We start from the raw sequence: 24,433 nt of genomic DNA on the forward strand, positions 1-24,433 counted from the left end.
ACGGCGGCACTGTGGGAGCTCGGCCGCCAGGCCCTGGCAGCGGCGGGCCGGTCCACGCGCAGAGCGGCCCAGGACAACCCCTGGACTCTCACTCCCTCCCTAGGTCTGCTGCTGCCTCAGGACGCTGCAGCCTGTAACCTGGCTGAGCTGGGATCGTCCACAGGACGCTCTCTCCCAGGGTGATTTTAATCAGAGGTTCTGGTGCCCCTCCCTAACCGCCCCTGGGCTCACTGAACCCACTCTGTGACACCCAAAGATCCCCCTCAGTCGGGTGCAGGGAGCCTCACCTTCTCCATCTTGAAGATGCCAGGCTCCTCTTGTGAACCCATCCTTCTCTCCGCCTGGGTCATAGGCTGTCTGTGTCCCCGTGTCCCTAGCAGCCTGGACGTCCAGAGGGGCCACTCAGGGACTTACTGATGCTGCCCCAGCAAGAGGAAGTAGTGACATTGCTCTTTGTGATTCCTGATCCACAAGGTCACCTGCCCTCCGGAGAGGCCTCCTGTCCCGCAGACTCCACACCGCACCCTCCACAGAGCTGCAGCACCCCCAGGGCTCTAGGGTGCCCCCTCCCACTTCACAGAAGACACACCCAGGGTCACAGCGTGAGCTGGCTGTGGCAGGACAGGGACCCCAACCCGATTCTCATGGGGAATCCTGCTCTGATCCGGGGTGGGGGGGTAGATAGGGGAGCCCAGGTTCCTACGCGTGCAGTCTATCCCCTCCACACAGCTGCGGTAGGGAGCGGAGCGGTGACCGTGACCAAGGGGTGCCTGGCCCCTAGGCGGGGATCTGCTTCCATGGACAGGGCCACGCAGGGGCTGGGAACTCGCCTTTAGTGCAAGTTGAGCTGAGGAGGACGCTGGGGGCAGGAGGAAGGGTAATGGCTGGGTTCAACTATGAGTCTGAGGTCTTTGGGGAAACCGATGTCCCGCCCTGACCGGCTGAGAGTACGGGACGGGGCGGGGAGTGGGGTAGCCCGAAGTCTCCCTGTGCACTGCTGGTACACGCTGACGCCCAGTCACCGAGGCCAAGCCACAAATAGCCAGCTGGGGAGGAGGGTCCCGGGGCGGAGTGAGCACCCTCTCTGGGCCAGACTCAAGGCTGCCCGGAACAGGCAGAGAGTAGCGAGGTCCTGCCCTCAGGTCCGCGAGGCCCCGCGACCCGCCCCGGATGGAGACCAGGCTTTTCTCCTGGCCCCGCCCCCTCCTGGCTCTTCCCTTTCCCTTCCCGGACCCGCCTCCTCCCGATCCTCCCCCTGCCGGCCCGCCCTCCCCTCCCGCCCCTCCCCCTCCCGCTCCCGGGCCTGCCCCTTCCCCGCCCTCAACACCCCATGGTCCCTCCCCTCCGCGAGCCCCCCGCCGCGCCCCCTCGGCTCCAGCTGGGCCACGGCCCATCGCAGGCACCCGGCCACAGCTGGAACCCATTACGCCCCCAGCGCCTCTTGGGACGTCTCGGCTAATAAGTGACCCTCTGTAAATGTTAGGAATGAGTCAAGTTTATGCGGCGCTGCTGCCTTCCCGTTAGCGGGTGGCGCCTCGGATGCCCGAGGGAGCGGGGAGGGTGGGGGAGGGCGAAGGGGCAGAGCCGTTCCCGGCCTCGGAGGGAGAGCTTCCTGGAGTTCATTGTTCCTACAGCGGGGCCCGGGTGGGTCTCGCTACCCCGCTGAGCCTCAGTTTCCCCCCCGAGTGCAAATACAGGGTTCAGGGCAAACAAAGGCTGAGCCTCTTCAGCCGCCTTGCCTCCCGGGAAGATATTAGAGGCGGTTGATGGTCTTGGCACCCGTGCCTTGCTTGGCCCAGGGTAGCAGGCACGTCCTCCTAGGCCCCCAAGGCAGGCTGCTCACCTCCCACCCGGAATAATATTGAAGGGGGTCATCTGGGGGAGATGTGGGGGGATGGCGCCTTCCCAAGGCCCCCTGCTGACTCAAATATCCTCCTGCAAAGCAAGGCTCCAGCCTGAAGAAGGGCTGGGTCCCAGGTGAGCCAAGACTAGGGTTCTCTCTCCAGGGGGAGGGCAGGGGAAGTCAGTCGGTGGTATTTGCTCAGTGATGGTCCAGAAACTGGGCCGCTGTTGGGGATCAGAACGGGGCCCTACCAAGTGTCATGCAGGAGCCCAGGTCTGGGGGTGACTCTTGGCAGTCTGGTCCAAGAAGAACATGCCTTGTGTCCGGGGAAAATTGGAGGCATGTGGGCAGAAATACCAGGGCAGTGGAGTGGCAGAACAAGGGTAGGCCCAGGAAGCCCTCCACCCCAACCAGCTAGGGGCCGAGGGACAGAGCCAGGTGAAGGGGTCTGAACCTGGAGAAGGTCTTCAGAGAGAGTTAGGAGGAAATCAGAGGAGGGAGGGGACCGGCAATAGGAGGTCACTCTTTGGGACCCCGGGCTGAGAGGGACATCTGGAGAGTCGCAGGGTGGGCGAGCAGGCTCTGAGGGACCACAGGGAGAGGGACCCTGGAAGCTAGAGGAGGGGTGAATTTGAGTACATCTGGGACTGGGTAGGGGGTGACAGGAGGAGCCCGGTTTGCAGCCCTGGAGAGTCACTGGGAGCAGACATCTATCTCCAGGATCCCCTGGGAAGCCTCACATGTCCAGAGCGGGCGCAGGCCCCTGAATGTCCTTCCCAGGGCCAGTGCCGCTGTTAGACCCGGCAAGAAGGGCCCTGTCCGGCGGGGGGTTTGGAGGGCGATGCCCAGCCCTCCCCCAGCTCTGCTCACCTAATGATGCAGAGAATCCCCAGGGCCAAAGCAATGGGCCAGCAGAGCCCAGGACCCCTCAGCCCAGCCTCTGGGTATCCAGGACCCTGGGATTTCCTGCCTGCTTCCAGGGCTCCTGAGACCTCTCCCACAGCAGGTCAGCTACTCTGGACAGGCCAGGAAGGAAGGCTGTCCTCACTCTCCTCCCACAGCCCCTCCCTTGGTTCCTGTCCTGCCCTCTCCTAGGGCCTCCTCATGCCCTTCCTGGTGGGCAGGGAGGTGGGTGGGTGGGTCTAGGTTCTTAAAAGTTGCCAGTCCCTCTCAGAAACCCCCACAGCCAAAGTGGTGAGACTGTGTGCTGCAGGGGGGCGCCGGATCGGGTCCCATAACCGAAGCAAGGGCAACTGCCTCCCACTTGCTCTGGAGGGGCCCAGTATGAACACTCAGCCCAGCCCCCACAGAGGTGGAGCTAGGCCAGAGGGCAGGGCACCGTGAGCAGCTAGGCTATGTGTCCTCCTGGCCCCCAGGGCTCAGGACACATCCGAGGCAGGCAGTGTGCTGTCCCACCCTGCAGGTAGAGAAACCAAGGCATGTACTCTGGGGGATAGCCTCAGGCGGTCCTTTCCAGTGCACTGCTGCTGGGGGCTGGGGAACCCTGCGGTGGCCCCACTAACCCCAGTGGGCTCGTGGGGAGGTATTTGGCAGCTGTCCAGGAGGCTGCCAGCCTCCAGTGTGTCTGCATGGCTGTTTTTCAGAGGCTGGAGAACACTGTCTTGAGTCCCACGGCCACCAGAGAAGCCCGGACACTGACCGTTCGTGGGGCAGGCTGGCGGGCTTTGCCCATGCCTGTGCCTGCCCGAATCCGTGAGATCGTGGCTGGCAGCCTGGGGGACGAACCACACCAAGGTGATGGACGGTGGTAGGGGTGACGATGGAGGTGGGGGTGGGCACCAGGGGAGCCACAGGGCCATCAGCTTCCTTACCTGCCCCGCAGTGTCCCCCTCGGCTGGCCCCTCCAGGCCTGTCATCTTGCGGTGTGATGGGGCACAGAACCACACCCTCCCACAGGGGTCATCACAGGGGTCCTGTGTCAAGACCCACAGCGTGTTTACCACGAGGCCACAAGGACTCTCCAGCGCTGCATTTCTGTTTGTGACACATTTGTGACCAGCCATCTGGATTTCATCGTATTTGTTTCATTAGATGAGTGAAAATCCTGAAGGTCGAAACCCAGGAAGCACAGACACTGAGCACTGAGCCAGTCCCCCCAGCCCGCCCAGCCCTCTGCTCACCCAGCCCGCAGCTCCCCTCCAGACCTCTGCTCACCCAGTCCTCCCCCCATCCTCTGACACAAGCAGAGGCTTTGCAGCTGAGGGACTGGCCCCCAGCTGGGTCCCTGCAGCAGGCCACCCAGCTGATCAGGCCACTTGGCCCTTGCTAGTGCAGGTGACTCCCTCATGTGTGTGTCCTGAGACCCCTTTCTGTAGTCAGGGTCTGTCCAGCCTCCTGAGGGAACCGGTCACTCACAAAAGGTGTGTGCTAAGGAAGAAGAAAGCCCACTGTGTGCTTAGAAAAGCAGCTCACTATTCAGATGCGATCCCAAATCAGTAGTTCTCACTGCTTCACAGGGGACGGGGGTCCCCAGAGTCGAGACCACTCCCACACCCTCCACTCTAATTGGTTTGGGACTGTGTTGGGGTTAGAGATGTGGATGAGAGGTAGGGCAGCCTTCGGTGGCCAGTCCTCCAGCAGGAGAGGGAGGGAGGCCTGGAGCATGAAGCCCACATCCCCCAACCAGGGTCCCCAGTTAGACCTGGAACCCTCCTGGAAGAGCAGGGCAGACCAGCCATGGGAGCTCAGTGAGGGGCCCAGAGGCCCAACGGACGGGGTGCGGTGGCTGAGGAGATGGGGGGACCCTGGTTTGGCCACCCGGGCTGACATTGGTGCTACCCGTCCAGGGACACAGGAGCCGCTGGCCGTCGCGGCCCGTGTGCAGGAGGAGAACGAGCTCCTGCAAGAGGAGCTGTCCAGGCTGGAGAACCTGCTGACCCAGGCAGGCTCTGAGCAGGACGAGCTGGCCGGCAGGTACCATGCGCTCAGTGAGCGGGTAAGCGTGTGCCCTGGGTATGTGGGCACAAGCAGAGGCGGCAGCCTGGCCTGTGGCAGGGCGGTCACCTGCTGGGACTGGTGGTCAGAGGGCCGGGACCATTGTTGAGTCTTAGGACACAGAGTGACAGGGGACCTCAGCCACAGCACATCTAAACCCCGAGCCACAGACCGGAAAACAGGCTGGAGAGGGAGGAGTGAGAACAGGACGGGTGTCCAGGCCCCTCTTCCTCCTAGTGCTCCCCTCCCCCGGTCTCTGAAGTGTGGACCTGTGTCCTGGCTGCCTGGGGGCTTTGTGGGGGCAACCTGGTCATCCTGAGCCTTTGGCCCCAGCACCTCACTTTTGGGGTCTGCTAGGATTGGGCCCCAACCCTCAGACAGAGCTTGTAGAGAATTGGCTTTGCCCCCCTGACCTTTTCCCGACAAGGCCACCACAGACCTCAGAGGACAGCTGTGACCAGTGGGTCCTCAGTCCTCAGTCCCCAGGGCACCCACGGTGCTTTCCGCCACAGCAAGAGGCCATGTGGTTATAAAGTGTGGGGTTGGGGGAACTCCTGTTGTTCAGGTGGGAACCCGCACCAGAAAGCTGAGGAAGCCTGCCAGGCCTGAGCCTCTTTCCAGGGTCTGCCGCTCCGAGCCCCACGGCTCCTGAGTGGGACTGGGCCAGGATGCCCGGTCCCGGTGTGGAGTGCTCAGGGTCTCCGATGCGTCTGGCCCACCCTAGCCTTGCTGGCTTCAGAGTCCTCCTTGCACTACGTGGCAGGATAGATGACCCCACTTTCTTCAGAGCAGCCAGACTTGCTGAGGGCCGTGCTGCCCGTGTTGGAGCCGAGACTGAACCAGGGCCGGGCCCTTCCGAGAATGACCAGTGACCCATGCCAGCTACCCAAGGGCATCGCCAGCCCTGACACTGAACCCCCGCTCTCCCCGCTGCCCCACCCCTACTGCACCCCTCAGGGCAGGACCATGAGGGTCGGTGTCCTCATCCCCGTCAGGGCCACGAGGACATCAGCGAGCTCCAGGCCCTCCAGGGCTGTCTGTGGCCTGGGCCCAATTGTGGGGGTGGGGTACCTTCCTAGCACAGGGTGGGGAGATGTTGGGAACCGGGGGTGGGAAAGAGAAGCCAGAAATCCTGCGGACAGATTAGTAAGCCTCATGAGTCAGAACTGAACTCCCAGACCCTGCAGCTCAGTGCACATGGCCGGCTCCCGCGGGCGTCCAGCCTCCCCTTGTGCAGGCGCCTGAAGGCGCCAGGCCTCCCCAGCGTCACCCCCGAGCAGATGGGCAGGGTGGAGCGGGGGTCAGGGTGGCCAGTGTGCCTGCTCTGTGGACACCCCCAGCCCCTGCTCTGGCCTCCAGCCTGCCCGCTGGACCTGAGTTCCCCTCCCCAGGCATCCCAAGTGTGCTCTGGGTCGGCACAGCTGGGGGCAGCCCCTGGCACCTCCTGTTCACCTTGGAGCTCCAGACTCCCCATCTGCTCAGGCCCCAGCAGGGAGCCAGGAAGGACACTAGCTCTGAGGCAGGCCTGGTCCAGCTCAGACGACCCCCCTCTCTACCAGGCCTGCGGGGGAACGAAGCCCACTTGCGGTGGTGGCCATGCTCCTGCCCACCTGGAGAGGAGACACTGGGAACACAGATTCCAGCACCGGGGTGGGGAAGGGGTGCAGCTGGAGGGACAGGACTCTCTCTCAGTGGAGAGTCACCCCAGTTCAGCCATCCTGCACCTTACGAAGCAGGCCCCGGAGACCCCTCCTCAGCCAGCCACAGGCACTGGGCATAGGGTCAGGGGCCAATGCCTGTCCCTTGGCCCCCTTGTGGGGAGGGGCCTGAGCCTCAGCAGGTCCCTGCTGGCAGCTGGAGGGGCACCCCTTCTCCCACCTCGGGGAGGGCTTTATCCACAGCTGCCCTGCCTGGGGGCTGGGGGACCACTGGCCAGGTGGGGACTTCTGTCCCTCTCCAGCTACAGGCCCGCCTGGAGAGCACGGAGGCTCGGCTGCGGAGGTCGGAGCTGGAGCACAGCGTGGACCTAGAGGAGGCCTTGAGCCGTCTGGAGGCTGCTGAGCAGAGGTGAGTCGGGATGCGTGAGGCAGTCAGGGCTACTGGGAGCTCGGCCATCACCCCTAGGGCGGCAGACCCCACTGTGGCTTGGGGCCATTGGCCAGTCTCTTCCTAAAGTGACTCCAAGTCAAATTTGCCTGGACACGTTGGCTGCAGGCCTCAGAGGCAGTGGAAGGAGTGGGCAGAGCAGGGTGAGGAGGGGTCCCACCGGCTGTGGCCTCAGGTGTGGGGTGCAGGTCCCACAGGTCTGAGGGTCTCACAGGCCCTGTGCTCCTAAGCGTGCCCCCTCCAGGCCCCTGATGATGCCAAGGCTGGTGCCCTGGCCAGCGCTACAGGCAGGCCCCTGAGCTGACCGTGGCCCCTGTTAGCGCAGCCAGTCCTGGGGTGCCCATGGGGGCTGCCCTCAACACCCCACTTCTTCACACTCCGGCCCTGCCTCCCAAGTCCCCTCGGTTGCATGGTCAGGGACTTTTCTGCTCACCAGCGGCCAATGCGTGTTGTGCCCTAGACTCCCAGTGGTAACCCCAGCTCTCCAGAAGCGGCCCTGACCCCCAAGCTCCAGGACCCTGTCCCCGGAAGGGAAGGGCAGATCTCCACACCGCAGGGAGGACAGACAGGAGGGGTAACACCCCTGAGCCCAGCGGCAAATCCAGACCTGGGGGAGGTTAGAACATTTATGGAATACTTCCCGTTACTTGCTTCATTCTCAGGGACTCTGGAAATGGAAGGAAAGTGCTGAGAAGCATTTTTGAAAACCAGTTTTCAAAAACAGCAGGGGAGGGGGGAGGAGTCACAGCCCAGGAGGAGAGGACGCCCAGGTTGCAAAGAGGAGCAGAGAAGGTCCCTTTTGTGGCCTTGCAGCCTGCCTGGAAGGGCTGGCTCTCAGAGAGACACTCCACCCCACGCAGCTGGCTTCAGCGGAGAAAGGACCCCACAGTCACAGGGAGGCTGCCCCCTTCCCAGAGCATGTAGATTCCCTCTCTCCACTGTCCCATGCCCTCCTCCCAGGCCTGGTGCCCTCAGCTCCCAGTGCCACCCCTCTCGTGTGTCTCAGGGCTCACAACCCCTGCGACGGAGCCAGCCACACTCGTGGAGCATAGCCAGGAATGCCCAGCATGGGAGGAGAGGGAGAGCAGGCATCTCAGAGACAGAGGAGGGTGCCGGGGGCACTCAGATACTGGCACCCTTTGGGGAGCCGTGGGGAACCCGTGGCAGGTGGTCTGTGCCTCTTGGGTGTGGCCTGGGGACCTTCACATCCGAGCTGGGTCAGCGAGGCCCAGGAAGCGTAGGGCTTGGCTCTCAGAGAGCTTTTCAAAGGAGAAGCCACCTGCCCACTGTCACGCTGCTGTTTTTTCGGCCCATCCAGGAGCATGGGGCTCTCCCAGGTGAACACCCTTCTGCGGGAACAGCTGGAACAGTTGAAGAAGGCCAACGACAGGATGGCCAAGGAGCTGGCCAGGACAGCGGACAGCATGCTCCATCTTCGGGGCGAGCTGGAGCTGAGGGAGGCCCAATGCTGGACTGGGAGACAGGTGCTCTCCCACTGTGCCTGTGGGCGGGGGACACGGGCTCCGGTGTTTGTGGCTGGTGGCAGGGAGGATGCAGAGGGGGCCAGGAGAGGGTGAATTGGTTCTCGCTGTGGTTCCTCCTGGAAGGCAAGGCCACTGACCTCCTGCCACCCCATGTTCCCCATCCAGCTTGGCCACAGCAGTCTACAGAGTGGGGGCACCGGGGGAGGGATGCCCTTGCTTGAGAATAGGCGAGACCTCAAGATCAGACTCGGAAAGTAGAATGAGGGCACAGGGTCCTGGCTCTTGCACAGCCTGCCCCATTCTTGAGAGAGAAGGCGAGCTCCATAGGCCTGACTCCCACTCAGACTGCAGGGTTGGGGACACTGGAAGGAGCCAGGAGCCACGCAGTTGCTCCCAGCCCATGGCCAGTGCCAGCAGGGCCCTCCCAGGCCTTGCCTGATCACAGTCTTCTGAAACCCTAAGCCCTGCAGGGGTTCAGGGCATAGTGCCCCAAGCCACAGCCTCAGGGCTGTTCTCTAATGGCAAGACCCCTGATGTGAGCTGGGGGAGATGCTTGGGAAAGATGACGCCCCACTCCCCTGCCTGGTCCTGGTCTTCTCATGGCTAGGCTGTGGCCGCTGAGTGAAAAGAGGCATTCACACCTCTGCTGTGGTCTGTCCTTGGACCCAGTACCCTGAAAGGGCCCCAGCCTGGGGCAAGGTGGGCCTCCGCAGCTGTGGCCGTTCCTAAGGGAGGGTCAAGTGTCCCCATGGCCTTCCTACTGTCCTCTCCAGATGCCACAGGATTCCTCTCAGACACCACCTGGAGAATGCTTCCAGGTGAAAGCCAAAGCCAAGGGGGTCCAGTGTCCCTGGGCCCAGGCTGACCCCACACAGATGTCCCTCAGAAGAATCCACCTCACAGGACCGTCCTGCATGGTCCAGCCAGCATCAGGAGGAAAGGACTGCTGGCTGGGCCCTCTCAGGCCTGGGCCACAGCTGCCACACAGGAGGGCTTATCCCCCATGCCCAGCTGTCTGTGGCTCTTGTTCCGTGGAAGGTGGGTGGGCCTCCTGCTGCTTGAACAGGGAGGGGCAACAGAGGGAGAGTGCGCCTTTACCCGTGTCACTGAGAGGGCCGTGTTGGTCGCCACAGGGTGGTGGCTGGCAGCAGGGCCCCTGCATGCAACAGAGCCCCTGCATGCAGTAGGGGGTTTGTGAGAGGCATCCCCACGTCCCGGCTTCCACCTCTTCCTGCTGCTGGACTTGGGCCTGCCGAGCAGAGATGAATGTCCTGGAGGACAGGTCTCTAGTTCAACTTGGACTGGCTGGTCGAGGGTCTTCATCTCCCCCTCGGCCATGAGAAGAAGTCTCGCTGGTCAGCAGGTGTTCTCTCTCAGTACTTTAAAGACCCTTTCTTTGTCCTCTGGTGGGAGGTTGGCCCCCAGGGCCTTTGATGATATCTGTCCTCCCACCTGGCAGCTTTAAGATCCTGGCTTTAACTTTGCCACCCTGCGGTTTTACTTGGGTGTGTCTCTGTGCAGATTTCTTTCTGTTTATTCTGCTTCGGACTCATCTGCTATGTCTTTGTTACTTTTGGAAAGTAGCCCTCGTATCTCTGAGTGTTGCCTGTGCTCATCCTCCTCACTCCTCCTGACTCTGAGCAGGCCCACTACTCTTAGGACCCCCGACTCCCTCAGCCTTCTGAACCTGGCATGTCTTCTTTGTGTCACACTGGTTTGTAGTCGAGACAATGTCTTCAAATACACCTACATGGTCAGCATGTCTGTCTCTGGTGTCCAAGTGCTGTTAATCCCTGTCTGCTTTGCTTAAATTCCAAATATCCTGGTTTTCATCTTTAAGAATTCTGGTTGATTCTTTCCCAAATATCTTATTCTTTTTTTTTTTTAAGATTTTATTTATTTATTTGACAGACAGAGATCACAAGTAGGCAGAGAGGCAGGTAGAGAGAGAGGAAGGGAAGCAGGCTCCCTGCTGAGCAGAGAGCCTGATGCGGGGCTCGATCCCAGGACCCTGAGATCAAGACCCTGAGCTGAAGGCAGAGGCTTAACCCACTGAGCCACCCAGAAGCCCCAACCAAATATCTTATTCTTAACTCACATGAAAAGCCTCTTGTTTACTTGCTAAGGCATTCTGAAAATAGGTATGTTCTCCATTGTGTTTGATGTTCTGACATCTCAAGTTCCTTAAGGTCTGATTCTATTGTTTCTTCTGGCTCTTGACCATAGTGTTCTGTTTCCTTGTGTCTTTATCGATTTTTTTTTTTATTTTAAACCAAGAGCTGTTTATTTTTCTTAGAACTTTGTGAAATTTCTTTGGAACCTGGAAAGGAGGTGGCATCTTCCAGAAGGGATTTTTGTTTGCTTCTGACAGATGCGTAGGGGATCTGACAGTCTTTGGGGCCCAGTGAAGTAAATTTTCAGCCTGAGTCCTTTTTAAACCCCAGTTTGTATGAATTCAGACTGAAAACTGCATATAGGCTGACTTGGGACCCCATATCCACAGGGACGATACTTTTCCTTCGCATCTTACCATCAGGCTGCTGTCACAGAACCACAGACTGGAGCTTATGTCATGCTAACATTAATTCTCACAGTTCTAGAGACAGAAGTCCGAGGTCAAGGTGTGAGGCCATTCAGCATGCAGCCAGGGGACAGCTCCTTCTCACTATGAACACACACAAACCCACGCACAGTGGAGGGGGCAAGGGGGCTCCCCAGGGCCCCTTTCACAAGGGCACTAACTCCATCATGAGGGTGGAAGCCGAAGGCCCCACCCCCAACCCCGTCCCACTGGGGATTAGGTTTCAACGTTCAGATTTTAGGGCATGCAGCCATTCCATCCACGGTACCTCCTTACGGCATGCTGCAGGCAGGGCTGTGCGTGTGCTCATGTGTGTATGTGAGTGCATGGGTTCTGGTCAGTCCTCACTGGCACCCCGACTTGGAAAGGAGCTTTGAGATCTCACTCCTGAGTTTGGGCAGACTCCTCCTTTGGATGGGCCCCAGACTTCTCTCTCTGTCCCTGGAGCCACTGTGGTCAAGGAACGTGTTCGAGTTACTGAGTTTGGCAGGAGGTTGCCTGTGTTGCTCTCGCGTTCCTGACCTCGCAGGTTCCTGGCGTGACTGTTCCTCCCCACATAGCCCAGCCCAGCCTTGCATTCCGGAAGCTGTGAAGTCTGGAATCTAACATAGTTAATTGAAGTTCCTGGGCAGCCAGGCCAGGCATCCGCTCCTCCAGGGGGCAGGTCTAATCCCTGCTCTTTGATGATCACAATGGGGAGTCGGTGGAGTAGGGCAAGCACACGGAGGACTTGGAGGCAGACAGCCAAGTGTTCCTGGGCTCAGTGGGGGGGCCTCGGATGTGGGATCAGGACAGGGGATGGTAAAGGCTTCATGAAGGAGAGAGGGTGTGTGCGTCTTGAGAGCCGGAGGAAGTGAGGGCGCTTTGTCGGAAAGCAGCATTCCAGAGGCACCTATAACAAGCAGGAAGGCAGCACTGGACACGTGCTGAGCCCTCTGGGAGCACAGGAGGTCAGCACTCAGGGCACAGCCAAGTTCGGGGCCAGGGAAGGTGGTGTGGAGACTCAGGACCCCTGGGCTTCAGCTCTGTTCCCTAGAAGACAGACACCGCTGGACATACATGGCTCCATCCCATTACTGCCCCCAGCTCTGTCCCCTCTCCCACCCCTACAGTCCTGCAGTAGCCTCCTGCTTCCCCATTACTACCCGAATTCATTTAGCCCTGTCTCAGCGGACAGCTTCTCCAACTTCCCCTCCGTGAACTCCAAGTTGTAGAGGCTTTTGGGTCCCTGGCACCTTCAAGGACCAAGCCCCACAGCTGGACATGTTAGGGGCTCCCCCAGAGCTGCTCTCTTGGTGCTGGGGGAGAAAGGGAAGCTCCCCTCCCTGCATTGGGGGACGGAGGTGACCCAATTGCAGAGAGCTGCAGGGAGACCAGGCTGGGTGAGTCCTGGTCCCGGGCAGGACCCAGATGTGGTCACCTGCCCAGGTCCAGGTCCTCAAGGTGGGGGAGTGAGCACCGCACCCCGGGAACCAGGGGATTTGCATTATTTGAGAAGGTAAGCCCATGGGAAAGGGGGCTGCAGGACCACAAGCAGCGCTGGGTCTGGTCCCTGCCTTGGCTGCCAACCCAGCTTGGCATCTGGAAGAGGGGCTTGTGGGGAGGGGCTGCAGGGCTCCTCACACCAACCACGCCTGAAGCAGACCCCAGCCTCTTGTTTTCAGAGCACACGCACCCGCTCAGGGGGGCCCCAGGAACTCCTCCTCCTGTGGAGACAGGTCACGGCGCTCCGCATACAGCTGGCTGACTTGCGTGCGACCACAGAGAGGTGCGGGCACTGGGCCCACCAGGGTGGGGGACATGGGGCATCAGGTTGACTTTGTGGGTACAGAGGAATGGACAGGAAAGGTGGGCAATGGGGGAGAAGCACAGACAGAGTGAGGTAGGCAGGGGTGCAAGGGAGAGAAGGCAAAGGGGCAGTCCAGCTGGGAGATGCTGCAGAGGGGGTATCCCTAGGTAGAACTTTGGGGCCCCTCAGGTCCCTCTGCTCTGGGATCCTTGAAGTACATGTCAGCAGGAGACAGGCTCAGCAGGTCAGAGAGGCGGTCCTATCTGGCCTGGCCTAGCCCCCACTCCCCTTCCCTGGCTGGGATGTGGCCATAATCCAGGCCTTGTGCTGGGGCTTCTGAGGATGGCAGGAGAGGGATCTGCTGTGGGCAGAAAGAAGGGTCCACATGACCAGATCCTGCCCATCCGGGCGGCTCATGACCTTGGGTCCTGAGGCTCAGCTGGGGGTGCCGCCCTTGCCTCCCAGGAGTCTCACGGACATGCGAGCAGAGGCAGCCAGGACGGCCTGGCGCCTGAAAACCGCCTGCCTGAACCTTGACTCCCACCTGCGGCTGTCTGCTGGCAGCGGGCCAGGCAGCCTGGAGCCGGGGACCCAGCGGGCTGCACGGCTGGAGCGGCAGCTACGGGACAAGGTGCGGGAGATGCTCCAGCTGCAGGGCCGCTGGGACGCAGAGAAGGTGGCGCTCCAGGCCAGGTGGGTGCTGGGGGCGGCAGGCTTGGAGGTGGGACACCTACCCCTCCCCACCTTGAGCAGCAGCGGGTCCAAGGCTCACACACGCGGCCCATGCTGCTTCACCTCCTGACCCGCACCCAGCACTCCCACATCGGGGCACCTCGCACGCTGCTGGCACCAGAGGGATGGTCCCCAAGGTGAGCTTCTGCATCCCGAGCCATACCCCAGTGGCCGAGCTAGAACGCCCAAACTTTGAGGGTTTCGGGGAATGTGGCAGGGGCACATCTGGACTGTGTCCTCCTGGCTGGCTCCCAGAAGGGACTTCTCCGGTGGAGAAGCACATCCCTGCAGAGGTGGGCACCCGCTTGGAGGTAGAGCATTTAAGAAGCTGAGGGAGACGGAGGGGCCCAGGTATACTCCTGGTGCAGAAGAGACCAGGGCCTCTCCTGGGGTCTATGAGGCTCAGAGCAAGCCCACGAGGTTTTGGACACAGAGCCACATCAGCAGCTCAGAAATTTCAGGAGAGCAGCTCCAGCAGACAGTGGGGAGGCAACGCCCCAGGGGAGGCCTAACCTGCGGAATCCAGGCACAATTCCTCAGAACTGAGGACCGCCTGGCCACAGACACCGGCAGGCTTGCCCTCAGGGAGCCAGCTGAGTCCAAGAACCCCAGACCAGCCCCAAAGGAGCACGGTAGCCCAGTGCAGCCTACAGCAGCTGCACCCCAGGACCTGCACCAAAGATGCAGGGCTGCGGGAAGGGGGACCCAGAGGACTCTGAGAAGGAGGTGGCTCCTGGGAAGGAAGGGACAGTGACACAACTTGTTAGACTTTCGGTGGCTGAGGTGCTCCCAGAAGAGGAAGCAGCTGGACCAACGGCCGTAAGGACGGGGCACAGACTCAGGGGGCCACTGGCTATGATGCTGGAGAGCCAGTCATGGTCACGGTGGGGACCTGGAATGCTGAACTCTGATTCTGCAGAGATGGCAGGGGACACTGATGGTTCTCGAGCAGATGAGAAGTTCCTGCCCAGACAAGGGACCAAGGCCAACTTGCCCAAAGCCAGGGTGTAGGCTGCACCACGGGGGAGTGTGGCCACAGCCTGCACGTCTGTGGGCACCCCCGTGTCCACGTGCTGGGCTTTGTTCTCTGCTCCGACAACCCTTTCCCCAGCCCCACCTTTTCTCCAGACTCTCCGAGCAGACCCTGCTGGTGGAGAAGCTCACGGAGGAAAACTCAAAGAAGGAGACCACCATCTCTTCCCTCAGAACACAGGTTCAGAAGCTGGTGCGCAGGGCTGGGAAAGTGGCTCTCCGCGGGGGGCCAGCCCAGGGTGGGGTTGCGGCGCCAGCCCTGCTAAGGCAGCTGCTGCGGCCATGGCAGGCCCGGAGCCCCGGAGCCCAGCTGGAGGCCTTGGAGGAGGAAGTTCAGTCCCTGCAGCGCATTCTGAAGAGCATCACAGAGGTGCAGGTCCTTGGTCCTTCCCGCGGGAGAGCAGCTGAGGCGCTGGGGTCCTGAGGGCTGACCACTCACGGGATCTGGAGGGTCTCCGCGTGGCCATAGCCCTGAGCTCCCTCCCTCCGTCCCCTCCTTTCTGTACCCTGAAGGTGGCCCAGGCGGACGCCAGGGGCCCGGAGCTGGCAGGGAGCAGCGAGACAGGTGCCGAGGAGACAAGGGGCCAGCAGGGGTGGCCCGCACGCTCTGCGTCCCCCTACCGGGGCATGTCCTCACTGCAGGCCCACGCCCTGGACACCCCGGAGCCAGCACTGCAGGTTGTGCAGACAGCCATCGAGAGGTGGCGGCGGCTGGAACAGGTGGACACCCACGGCCCACAGGGACAAAGCTGTGCCCGGATCCCCACCAGGGCCAAAGTGCCATTACAGGCCTGCTGTGGCTCCCCCAGAGCTGGATCCCTGGGGGCCACAGGGAGGGCAGCCTGGGTGCCAGCACAGGGAGCCAGGGACCTTTGAGAAAGAAGTGGCTCCGGGGAAGGGTCTGGACACAGCCAGTGCATCTTCGAGGCCAGGGAGTTTTGGCTGTGGTCCTGAGGGCATCCTTCTTGGGAGAGTCTGGTCAAGGGTCAGCGGGGGCTCATGCCGCACCCCTGCCCCGGGCAGGAGCTGCGCCTGCAGCTGGAGTTGTCACAGGCGGTGGCCGCCAGGCTCCGGGAGCAGCTGTCCGAGAGCCAGCAGGAGCTGCAGGCCTCCAGGAGGCTCCTCCAGGAGCGGGTGCAGGAGCAGGGGCGGGAGCGCGAAGACCTCCTGAGCCAGCTGGAGACGCAGAGCCGGGAGACACAGCACTGCCGGGCAACCAGCGAGCTCCTGAGAAGGTGATGGGAGGGCTGAGTGGGGCAGGCTGGGCAGTGCCAGCCCGGGGGTGCTGCCAGCAGGAGGGAGAGAGGGGGCCCCACCTCCAGGACCCAAACTGCTCCTGGCGAGGCCCCCTCCCTTGTCCCCTCAGCCCAATGGCCCCCCACCTGCTCTGAGTCTCTTTGCCCTCAGCTGGGTCCACCTGGGCTGCCTCTGCCCAGGACGCACCTTCCCAGAGCCAGGGCTCTCAGCGTATGCCCTGCCCCCCTCAGACTGCCTCTCTGCTCCACTTCCACACTCTCTCCCGCCTCCTGCCTCCTGTCTGACTCCCAGGACTCCTCCCAAGGGTCTGTCCATCCTTCAGAAATGGTCCATAGATCCCCCCGAACTCCTTTCCCTCCACTGCATTGGGGTCGCTTGAGAACCCTCCTGGGGTGCCCTGTGGATCTAGCGACCTGTGGTACAATTCGCCTTGAGGCTTTCTGGAGGCTTCTGTGGGCTTCTTACTGCCCTGAGGTTGGTGGGAGTCAGGAAGCACAGGACAAGAATCTCCCGGGACACCTAGTCCTGAGTGAGGGGCTAGGTGGGACTTCCCAAAGCCACAGGCTGCCTGAACTGGGACGTGGGAGGCCAGCAGGCTTGGGCTGGAGGAGCAGGGTGCTTGCCCACGGAAAGACAAGGGCAGAGGAGCTCAGCCTGACGTGGGGTGTGGCACGGAGCAGTGGAGGAAGAGGGTATCGGGAGGGCCGAAGCCTTCCTGTGACGGGGGAGGCCTTCCTGGGGGCAGACAGGAGCCAAGGTGGGGGAGCGCAGAGCCTTGCAATGAGCAGGATGAGGGCCATGGGGCCCTCTCCCCATGGAGCAGAGGGCAGTAGGGGCCAGGGGGCTATTAGCAGGGGGCACTGCCTCCTACACCCATGGCTTCAAAGCGCTGGTCTGGCTGCTGGGGGGCAAGCTGCAGCAGCCGGACGGGGGGCCTGCCTGGGTAGGCACCTGAGCATGTGGGATGGAGGGGCCAGATCCCACGGGCACTGGGGAAAGGGAGGCTTCGGGACTGGGTGCTCCAGGGGCCAGAGACCGAGGGGGAGCAGCTGAGGTCCAGATTCCTGGCTGAGGGGTGGCATGCTGAGAGGACCCAGGGGTGGGTCAGCCTGTGAGCACAGCTTTACACAAGGCTGCTGCACCTCCAGGGCCCGGGGCTCCTGTGGGACAAGGTGAACAGGGTGCCAGCAGACGAGGGGTCCCTTCCTTCCTGCTGAGCTCTGCAAGGACTAGCTGAACTTGGTCTTTGGGTGGCAGAGAGCTGAGCACAGCACACAAAAGGGAGCAGGACCCTTGAGTGCTTTCGGGGCTCAGAGAAGACCTCCAGGAGGGGACTGGCACGCCAGAGCCCGAGCTGGTTGGGTCTCTTCTGTCCCCCACCGTGCTTCCCCAGCTTGCTGCCCTCAGTGGGCCTGGCCTGGCGTCCACCTGGCCCTGCCACGCTCCTGGGACTCCCCTTACGTTTGACTCTACCTAGGGGACGTCCCTCAGCTCCCCTTCCCCGGATCCAGTCCTGGGGCTGCCCCAACCTCCGCCTCCCCTGCCACCAGAGAGAAAAGGGCTCTGGAGACTGTGGTGGACGAGATGAGGGGGAAGGCGGCCATTTCAGACGCAGAGAAGCAGAGGCTGGAGGCCCAGACCGAGGAGCTGCAGAGGAGCCTCCTGCTGTGGGCAGAGCGGAAGGAAGAGCTGGCGCAGCAGGCCAAGCGGGGCCGCAGGGAGCTAGAGGCCAGGTGCGCCGGGCAGAGTGGCTGCCACGCCTCTCAGCCTCTGTGTCCCCAGCCACAAACAGGGCCATGTCCTCACTAGGCTGGGAGTGGGGACACCTGATGGGACAGCAGCGGCAAAAGATTCTCCAGACTCCCCCAGGCTGGGCATCACCCACACCCCCTCACCCCTGCTCCAACCTCCCGGCAAGGCCTACTCCCCACCCCCAGGGCCAGAGTGCGCTGTGAGCGCACACACACACAAACACACACACACACTCCTCACCCGGGGTTGTCAAGGTTTGGACCAAGACCACCCACCTAGACCTGAAACAGGACTAATGAGTTTCTGGGCCCTACAAGGCCGTGCATGCTCCTCTGGGGCTCCCTGGGCTCGGAGGCTTCTGCGGGCCATCATCCTGCCCATTGTGGCCCCCACCTTGCCCTAAGGTGACCTCACAGTCTCTGTCCTCTGGTTTCTGGACTGCAGTCAAGGGCGCCTGGAGCAGCTGGAGGAGAAGGTCTCGGGGCTCAGGAAGGAGCTGGTGTCAGCCCAGGAGGCACTGAACTCGGCCCGGCTACAGAGGGACGTTCTGGAGAGCGAGAAGGAGGGCCTGCGCAAAGCCCTGTCCCGGGTACCCGCCTGCCCGCTTTCCCCCACTGTCTATGCTGGCCTGTCCCCTCCCACTCACTTGTCTCCTCACCCTCCAGGGCCCTCAGTCCATCACCAGAGTTCCCAAAGCCACCAATAGCCTCTTGGGTCCCCAGCTGGTGGGCACAGGCCTGTCCTGCCTGGCCACTGGCCACACCTGCTTCTCAGTGCGTCTCGTGGGGCTACCTCACCACATCTGGCTGCAGCCTGAGGACCCAGGGGACCAGGACCCTGTCCTGCCCTCCCTTCCTGGCACCACAGCTCCGCCCGGGCGGATGGTCTGCTTGCAGATCTGATGTCTCATCAGAGTGACTGCGCTGTCCCCCTATAGGCCGAGTCCAGCAGCACTGACCTGGAACTGCTTGTGACCCGGCTGAAGTCAGAGGGAGCAGAGCAAAGGGACTCCCTGGCCAGGATGGCGGCCCTGACGGAGGCGCTGGCTCACGACAAAGGCAACCTGAGCCACCTGGTCCTGCAGGTGAGAAGCAAGCCCCCCACCTGCTGCCACCACCCTCCTCCCCTTCTCCATTCCTGCTGAGAGATCAGGGGTCCGGGGAGGAGGCATACTGGGGTACGGGAGCCTGCCAGGTCCCGCACAGGCCGGGCGGGGTGCTCAGCCCACAGGACTGAGGGTGGCCGGCCTATGGAGCACAGCTGCCTCCCTGCCTGCAACCCCCACCACCCCACCCCACCCCCTGCCACCTTGGCAGCTGGAGCAGGAACGGGACCAGCTGCGGGAGCAGCAGAAGGCACTGGAGCAGGAGCAGGCCGGAGCGCGGGAGCGGCTGGTGCTGGCAGAGCAGCAGCTGGAGCTGGTGCAGACGGAGCGCGGGGGCCTGCAGCGGGCCTGCGGGCGCCTGGAGCAGCAGCTGGAGCAGCAGCTGGAGCAGCAGCTGGGGCAGGCTGCCCGCTTCCAGCTGCAGAAGGCCCAGCTGCAGGAGCAGGTGGACCAGGTGAGGTGTCCGCCGGGCTCCCGGGCCCTGCTCCCACCCAGCAGGGCTGCCCCGCCCGGCTCTCTGGAGCATGGAAGGCCTCAGGTAACCTTTTGAAGTCGCACTGGCTCAGGATGGCTGCTGCAGTGCCTTCTGCCACCACAGCTAACCGCTAACCGCTGTGGCCAGATTCAAAGCCCGCTCTGACACCGGCTTCCTGGTGCGGGGGTCAGGGGTTGGTGGGGAGGAGATGGGGGGCGGGATATGCAGAGAACCAGTATGTGGAGCCTGTCCCCCCGTGTCCAGGGCCTGTTCTGGGACCCCCTCAGAGGACTGAAAGGCTCTGTCTCGTGACTTCCCCACACTTGGGGGTCAGTAGTGTCACTGCTTCCTCCTCTGCCCTGTTTCTCTCCTCCCTGGACCTCTCTGCGCTCGCTGTTCTGTCCGTGTCTTTGCTCATGCATTCATTCCCCCACTCTCCCCGGACCTCGGCCTTTGGAGGAAGGCAGGCTCTGTGGGGAGTGACCCTGGAGCACTTTGCTTTCCTCCAATCCCAGCCTGTTGCCCCATGTGGAACGCTGCGCCCATAGTCTCAGGCACCCGGGGCCACCAGCTGTCTTGGGTGCTCCGAGTCCTTCTGTCCCTCAGGCTCTGGTCCCATCCTTTCCAGTCCGTCTCTTCCCTCCTCCTGTCACTGGAGTGTGATTTGCACTCAGGAGCCACCGTGCCGGTCCATGAGTTGTGACCATTGCATGCATTGCCTAGCCGGCACCGAGGAGACAAGGACGATCTCCCCAGGGCCTCAGGTCCATCCCACCCCAGGCAGTCTCTGTGCCATGCACCCCACCCATGCATGGTTTCGCCTGACCGAGAGCTTCTGGTAAAGGGAGCCGCAGGGCTGGGGCCCTGTCTCAGCACGATGTGATGTCAGTGGGCGCCATCGCGCTTAGTCGTAGTGAGAGCTCGGGGTTTTGACTGCCTGGTAACACTTCACATAGAAATAAACCACATTCGCTTTCCCATTTCCTTGCTGCTGGGCATTTGGCTTCTTTGCAGTCTGGGTTTGGATGCACAAGGCGGCCATGGACATAGGTGTATGAGTTGCAAACGTGTATAGGGAGGGGAATGTGGCCATTGGGTAGGTGGGTGTCAAACCGAATAAGAAATGGGCCAGTGATTTTCTGAACTAGTTGCATTGCTTTCTCCACTGCCTACAACAGACCAGTGGGGCGCGGGGAGGGCTTTCAGTGGCTTCACAACCTCGTCCACACTTGGCATCACCCGTTTCTGCTTTTCAGCTCTTCTGTGTGTGTGTGTGAAGTTATATACCATGGTGGTTTGAATTGATATGTCCTGGATAACAGATGATCTGAGCACATGTTCATATGTTCGCTGGCAAGTTGCATACCATATTTTGTCAAGTGTCTGTTCAACTCTTGTGCCCATTCTTACTGGGTGTTTTGTTATGGACATATAAGAACTTTTGATGTATCTTGAACACGAGTGCCTTGTCAGACAGATGTACCTGGAATAGTTTACTCACCTTTGTGACTTGGCCTAGACATTTTCTTACTGTTGTTCTCACTTCGGTAAAATCCAATTTGCCAAGCTTAAAAAAAATGTATGGTTAGGATTTTGTAGGTTCTGTCTCAGACACTTTTATGTAGCCCAAGGACAACCAAATGCTCACCTGTGTCTTCACCCAATTCTAACATAGAGGTCTGTGAGTATGGCAATGGTTCTCAAAGTGTGCTCCCTAGGGCAGCAGCAGCAGCCCCTGGGAACAAGGTAGAGATGCAGATTCTCAAAATGCCCCACTCAAAACTGACTGAGCCAGAAACTGCAGGGTGGACGGCAGAAATCTGGATTGTAAGGAGCCTTCCAGGTGATTCTGATGCCCCCAAAATGTGTGAACCCCTGGAGTGTCACATAAAGTAAGACCGTAAGTCCGTTATTTTTCATACAAATGTCCAGCTGTCCCGGCACCAATTTTAAAAGACTGTCCTTTCTCCCCTGAATTACCTTAGTGACTTGTTGAAAGTAAATTGAACATATGTCTGCACATAGGGGCACAGATCAGATTGTTGACCTGTGCAATGTGCTCATTCTTTCCCCCAGACCACACCGTCTTGGTTACTGTAACTTCTCAATAAAGCTTGAAATTAAGTAGCATGGATCCTCCAATCTTATTCTTCTTTTTCTTTTTAAGATTTTACTTACTTATTTGAGAGAGAGAGAGATAGCAAGAGAAAGCACAGTTGGGGCGATAGGGAGAGGGAGAAGCAGACCCCCCGCTGAACAGGGAGCCTGAAGCAGGACCTGATCCCAGGACTCTGAGATCATGACCTGAGCTGAAAGCAGATGCTTAACCAACTGAGCCCCCCAGGTGCACCTTTACTCTTCTTTATCAAAATGGTTTTTGACTGTTCTAAATTTTTTACATATCCAAGTACATTTCAGAATCAGCTTGCAAATTTCTGTCATTCCCCGCTCCCCCATCCCTGAAAAGCTTGCTAGAACCTCGATTAAGATTGTGCTGACTTTACAGGTCAATTTCAGAAGCCTGGACACCTTCTCGACATCACGGTGTCCCTCCGTAAAGGTGTGGTATCTCTCTTAATTCTCTCAGCTGTGTTTTGTGCTTGGTGTAAACGTCTTGCCCACATTTGATTAAATTGATTCTTAAAGTTGATATTGCGAATTGCTTTGCTGTTTTAATTTCATTTTCTTACTATTCATTACTAGTGTAGAGAAGTAGAGTCTCACCTATGAAATTTGAGTCACATGACCTTACCAAGTTCACTGGTGAGCTCTAAAGTTTCCGTGTTCATAATCATGGCCTCTGCGAAGAGCAACAGTTTCCTGGTTCTGGTGTGCACGTGGGTACAACACAGTTCTCCCAGGCCCCTCAGTGGACGTGCTGGGTACTGACCAAAGCTTCTACCTTCTGGTGAGCCCTGCCTCCAGGTTTTGTTTTCCCAATTCTGCTAAGACTGCCTGAAGTTCTGTGTGACTTCTCAGATCCTTGGCTCCCACTTCTCATTCAGATTTATAGTCCGTTGGAGTTATTTTATTTTTAGAAAAAAGGAATACCATTTTTATTTTTTTAAGATTTTATTTATTTATTTGACAGACAGAGATCACAAGTAGGCAGAGAGGCAGGCAGAGAGAGAGGAGGAAGCAGGCTTCCCACGGAGCAGAAAGCCCGATGTAGGGCTCGATCCCAGGACCCTGAGATCATGACCTGAGCTGAAGGCAGAGGCTTTAACCCACTGAGCCATCCAGGTGCCCCAGGAATACCATTTTTAAAAACAATACAGAATCTGGGTTTCCCCTCCCCTCTGATATCTTTACCTCCCCAACTGCTTCGGTAGCTTTGAACTCAAGGTTAGGTCTCCCTAGTCTCGTAAGCCTGCTGAAACCATAAGTCAAGTCCCCAGCCTTTAGGTAAGGCCTTATTCACGGCTGCAAAGGAGACTTGAGCTACTTAGGAACTGGCCAGTACCATGAGGGATATCTGTGGTACAGTGTCGGGCTCAGCTGGATGCACACCTGCTTGGGTCTTGACTGCTTTGGCAGCTCTCGAGCCCTCATACAGTTTCCTATGTTGCAGGTGCCCTGCAAAATTTTCCAGCTGCCCCAGGTGGGAGGCCTGGTCTTCAACCACCTCCTTCACCATTATCAGAAGCAGAAAGTTCTGGTCTCGATGTTTGAAGGATTTTTTAATAGGTTATAGAATAATACTAGGATAGCCATTATTGCCATTAGCATTTTGATGAATTCATCCCACTGTCTTCTGACTTTCCTGTTGCTGCTTAGAAACCAGATGTCAGTCTTCTTGTTGCTCATTTTAAGGTAATGTGTGTTTTCCCCTCTGGTTTTGTTTTTGTTTTTTTTTTAAGATTTTATTTATTTATTTGACAGACAGAGATCACAAGTAGGCAGAAAGGCAGGCAGAGAAAGAAGGGGAAGCAGGCTCCCCACTGAGCAGAGAGCCTGATGCGGGGCTTGATCCCAGGACCCTGGGATCATAACCCGAGCCAAAGGCAGAGGCTTTAACCCACTAAGCCACCCAGGTTCCCCTTCCCCTCTGGCTTTAAAAGGGGTCTTTCTTGGGGCACCTGGGTGGCTCAGTGGGTTAAAGCCTCTGCCTTCAGGTCAGGTCATGATCCCAGGGTCCTGGGATCGAGCCCCACATCGGGCTCTCTGCTCAGCGGGGAGCCTGCTTCCTCCTCTCTCTCTGCCTGCCTCTCTGCCTAGTTGTGATTTCTCTCTGTCAAATAAATAAAATATTTTTTTTAAAAAAAGGGGGGTCTTTCTTATCTTTGGTATTCAGAAACTTTACTATGCTCTGTGTCTGTGATAATTTCTTTGTATTTATCCTATTGGAAGATTATGGTTCATTTTAAATCTGTGGCTTGATGGATTTTACTGGATTTGGGATATTCTTGTGTAGTACAAATTCTCCTTCTCCTCTCCTACTGCAACTTCAATTGTACACATGTTGGACCTTCTTACCTTGTCCCATGTGTCTGTCACACTCTTTCCTGTGTTTCTCATTCATTTCTCTCTTCATGATTCAGTCTGAATGCATTCTTTTGTCTATCTTCCAGAGGAGTAGTCCTCTTTTCTGTCTAAGCTGGCATTGAATCCATATATTTATTCATTTCAGTCACTGTATTTTAAAATTAGATTGTTTCTAGTTTCTAGTTCTGTTGTGAAATTCCACATCTTGCCATCCATCTTCTCAAACATTGAATCACAGCTACTTTAAACTCTGTGTCTGACAGCTCCAAGAGGCCAGGGAGACATCGGTATTTATTTTATGTTCTTACATGTATTTTTTTGTTTTGTTCTGTTTTGTTTTTTGCTATATGATCCTATCTCCTGATGTGCCTGGTAATGTTGATTAAATGCCAAATATCATGGGTCAAAAATTGTAGAAACAACTTGAGGATCTTGATGACTCTGTTCTTCCAGGAAGACTTACTTCTGGTTCTGGTGGGCAGTAAGGTAAATGATCACCGCAGTCCCTGGTGTTAGTGACTCAGACCTGGGCTTCAGCTTGTATGAGGGATGATCTAGTTCTGATTCCATTCCACTACCAGGGTGAGGCCCTGTGTGAGTGCAACTGAAAGTTGGGCTGTTTGTTACAGCGCTTCTGCTATGATGGTTCTGAACTTGAGGTTTTTTCCCCTGAGGCTATAGTCCTATCAGAAACTCTGTTTTAGAAACTAAGAAATGGAGGCCAAAACCTCTAGATGAACAAATTCTGAGGAGAGAAGAGATGCCAAGTGGTGGGTTCAGTCCTCTGTGTCCCTCCCTCTAGGTCTCAGTTCCTTCAGTCCCCACTGCCCTGGTAGC

General features: G+C 59.0%; 1 protein-coding gene across 1 annotated transcript in view; it reads left to right on the forward strand.

Annotated features, from left to right (window-relative positions):
* Window positions 1–24,433, forward strand: part of CROCC2 (ciliary rootlet coiled-coil, rootletin family member 2) — a 61,886-nt gene that overhangs the window by 5,826 nt on the left and 31,627 nt on the right. Inside the window, 13 exon segments of the mRNA XM_046019469.1 lie at window positions 3,448–3,598; window positions 4,651–4,799; window positions 6,759–6,865; window positions 8,223–8,388; window positions 12,634–12,737; window positions 13,224–13,451; window positions 14,619–14,715; window positions 15,036–15,242; window positions 15,546–15,757; window positions 17,330–17,512; window positions 17,976–18,120; window positions 18,469–18,615; window positions 18,848–19,090. Coding sequence (XP_045875425.1) covers window positions 3,448–3,598; window positions 4,651–4,799; window positions 6,759–6,865; window positions 8,223–8,388; window positions 12,634–12,737; window positions 13,224–13,451; window positions 14,619–14,715; window positions 15,036–15,242; window positions 15,546–15,757; window positions 17,330–17,512; window positions 17,976–18,120; window positions 18,469–18,615; window positions 18,848–19,090 — 2,139 coding nt within the window.

Source organism: Meles meles, chromosome 9 (genome assembly GCF_922984935.1).
Source record: "Meles meles chromosome 9, mMelMel3.1 paternal haplotype, whole genome shotgun sequence".
NCBI lineage: Eukaryota > Metazoa > Chordata > Mammalia > Carnivora > Mustelidae > Meles > Meles meles.